Source organism: Amblyomma maculatum, chromosome 3, assembly GCF_055883805.1.
Source record: "Amblyomma maculatum isolate TAMU_Amacu chromosome 3, ASM5588380v1, whole genome shotgun sequence".
NCBI lineage: Eukaryota > Metazoa > Arthropoda > Arachnida > Ixodida > Ixodidae > Amblyomma > Amblyomma maculatum.
The window spans coordinates 1,765,778-1,769,121 of NC_139346.1; the positions used below are offsets into that span (position 1 = coordinate 1,765,778).

Sequence of the window (3,344 nt, forward strand, 5' to 3'; positions counted from 1 at the left end):
AGTATAGACGTGCTAACAAAGTTTTCCAGGAAACTTCTTTCCGTCGACGTCTGCGAGAGGTTTTGTTCTAGAACAAGATGTTTGTAGCCTTCCAGAGCTGTTTAAAGAAGTTTATTAGACGTTATGTGTTTCGTGGGTGCTGCTGCTGCTGCTGTAGGTGGGGCTGGCGCAATTGCTGCATGTACTGCATTCGAGGCTGCTGCTGGAGCTGCTGCAACTGCTGCATCACAGTGGTTCGTGTGAAGCTGGCTGATGTAGTTGGCAGGCCCATCATGCCTTGACTTACACGCACCATTTTAGTACGGACCTGCATTGACGGACTGCTCCCGTCGCTACTGTCGGACGCAAATGTGTCCGTCAGTGTTATGGTCTGCCCCTGGCTTGCAAAAGCCGATGACACTGGGCTTCCAACAGGTGATGCCACTGCACCCTGATAGACTGATGTGGTCACGTACTGTGGACTTTCAGATGCCCGTGGAACTGTGTCCGTAGCACTGGACATTGGCTGGGCAGAGCCACTTATTCCAGCGAAGCTATCTACGCTGCCGCGTGATGAATTTGAATTGCTAGCCTGGCTGCCTACGGAGCCGGCTCGAAGATACTGCAATATGCTGTCTTGTTTGGACAAAGGCGGCGTTTGGCCGCTGTTGTCCTGCGAGGTGCAGCCCCTTCCTGGGGATGGCTCACCCATCGAGGGGCGCCCTTCATCCGTACGGGGACTAGGAGACTCTAATGGAGTTTTCGAAACACGGGACAGCAGATCAGACAGGCTTTCGACAGATCGTTCACCGTCCCCTCTTCCATCATCTTGCATGGCAGCCGGTACTGTCGGTGACCGCTGTGGCAGGCTGGAAGAACTTGACGGTGTTCCCGGTGAGAAGTGGCGCTCCATGGGGGAAGATCGTGGGTCCGGGGACTGAAGCGCAGGTTGTGAGCTGGGGCGCGACAGTGATGGCGGTGTGTGCGATGGGTCTGGACTTCCACCACTCTCGGGCTGCGCGCCGCCACCGTGGCTCGGGGAGATGGCAGGCGAAGGCGGTGGCTTTCGGAGATGGTCAGGGTACGGAGGAGGGGGCCTCATCATAGCGTGCACACCACCAGTGCGCTGCAGATATGGATGCCCGGATGGCTGCTGGCTGACTGGATCCTCACCTTGGCGACTGAGGTAGCGAGGAATCGGTGGGTTGCTTGGAAATCGTGGATGGAGCATGACGTGCTGCCCTTCGAGCTGCTGGAATGGTGGCCTGGCTCCCATGTGAGACACCATGCGCATCCCATGGTTGGTGGATCAAGCCCAGTCACGGGACGTGCAAGGACCTGCCTATAAATTGCGTGCTGGACCGTTCCTTCATCAGTGGGCGAGGTGGCAGCAGTGCGAGCACCATGCTTACTCGCTGCCTGTTTCTTACGCAGATATGTTATCTTCAGAATGCCCCTTGTATTCGCTCTGATGATCGATTTCTACTGTTATTTCCTTGCCCACACCACTCTCGCAAGTGCTTTGCTTATGTTTCGCTGTACTCGCAAATTGCGGCTTGCATTAGTAGACTTCTGAGGAGTGGGGATGTTGAAAGTAATCCTGGTCCTCCGCCATCAGCGATGGTTACTCGCTCTCAAAGTAATGTGAGCCCGTCAAATTCGGAAGCCGCCGCCGGTCAACCGTCGGTTTCCGATATGTTTGCTGAGCTTTTGAACGGACAGCGAAAATTAGCTCAGGATATTGCTGAAATTAAATCTTTTCATGAATCTATTAATGCACGTTTTGAGACAATTGAGTCGCGCGTGGCTGCTTTAGATTCCTCGTTACAAAAGCCCGCCGCCGACAGTGGCAGTCTCAACAGTGAAGTTGCGCGTCTAAGTTCCGAACTTCACAGTCTGTCAAATAAAAATGATGAGTTGACAAACCGTGCACGTAGGAACAACTTAATATTGCATGGTCTGTCCGAATCCTCTGATGAAAATAATGAACGTCTCTTCTCTGATATCGCAAAATGGTTTGAGGAAGAACTCAATATGAGCTGCCCTCAAATAGAGAGGTGCCATCGTCTTGGAAGGCCTTCACATGACCGTCCCCGTCCCGTGATCATGAAGCTTCTGGACTTTCGGGAGAAAGCTTCAGTGTTAAAAAATGGCCACAAGCTTAAGGAATCCGATTACCGTATATCGGAGGATTTTTCAATACGTGTCCGCAATATCCGGAAAAAGCTTTGGGAAGCGACTGAAAGTTTCAGAAGCAATGGCTGCACGGTCCGAATACGGTTTGATCATGTATTTATTGATAAAGTTCGGTGTAACTGGAATAGTTCTTCTAATTCACGAGAAAAAGTATCCCGTAATGCGCCACTAAGTAATGCTACCAATGCAGTAGCCACTTCGCCTTGACTACCTCATCACAGCAATAACATCCGTGTGTTAAATTTAAACGCTAGAAGACTGCTTAATAAATTTACCGACCTTAACTCCTTGGTAACTGCTCATTCCCCTCACACTATTGGTGTTACTAAAACTTGGTTACATGGTAGCATATACGACTCTGAAGTTGCGTTAAGTGGATTCACGTTGCTGAGAGCTGACAGACCGAATGGTAGAGGCGGTGGTGTCGCCCTCTATATACAGTCACATTTGAAGTTTTCTGTCCTTGAATCTCCATGTGAAATTGAATTGCTTTTGTCTAAAGTTTATTTGGAAAACATTCATATTAATTGGAGTGTTTTATCGGCCTCCTGGCTCTGATGATAATCAATTATTTCTTCTAAGTAAACTTTTGCATGATTTGAATCCCACAAATATAATACTTATGGGAGATTTTAATGTGCCAGGTATTCACTGGCATTCTCTTAGCAATACCGGCCATGATGTCTCTTTGTCAAGAAAATTGTTACACCTTTCCTTATCACTTGGCCTTAAACAAATTGCTCATGCGAACACCAGGCAAGCGGCAGTCCTAGATCTAGTTTTTCTCAGCTCTAATCTATTCGAGAATGGTTACCAGTGCTGTGTTACTGACGGCATATCGGACCATAAGGCTGTATTATTCTCAATCAGCTGCACTATTCACAGAGCCCGGTTCGAGTACAGCAGTTTTCGTGACTTCAACCAGGCCAATGATGTTGCTATAATTGACACATTAAGTGAATCCTTTGAAATGTTTGAAGAATTGTCTCTGACCAGTGATGTTGATGCTGTTGTGGGGTTTTTGAACATATTGTTAACACATATATTAATCACTTTGTTCCGCTGAAAACAAAAAAGAAAAATGGAGATTTGCCATGGATAACAAGAAACCTACTCCATTTGTCGCGTCGGTTTGCAAGATTGCGTAAGTCGAAAAGAAATGGCAATCC

At 48.4% G+C, this 3,344-nt stretch overlaps 1 protein-coding gene across 1 annotated transcript; it reads left to right on the plus strand.

Annotated features, from left to right (window-relative positions):
* Positions 1 to 1,236: 1,236 nt before the first annotated feature.
* LOC146194101 (uncharacterized) lies at positions 1,237 to 2,382 on the plus strand. The gene has a single exon (XM_084595997.1). The coding sequence runs from the start codon at positions 1,237 to 1,239 to the stop codon at positions 2,380 to 2,382; it is 1,146 nt and encodes a 381-aa protein (XP_084452123.1).
* The last annotated feature ends 962 nt before the right edge of the window (positions 2,383 to 3,344 follow it).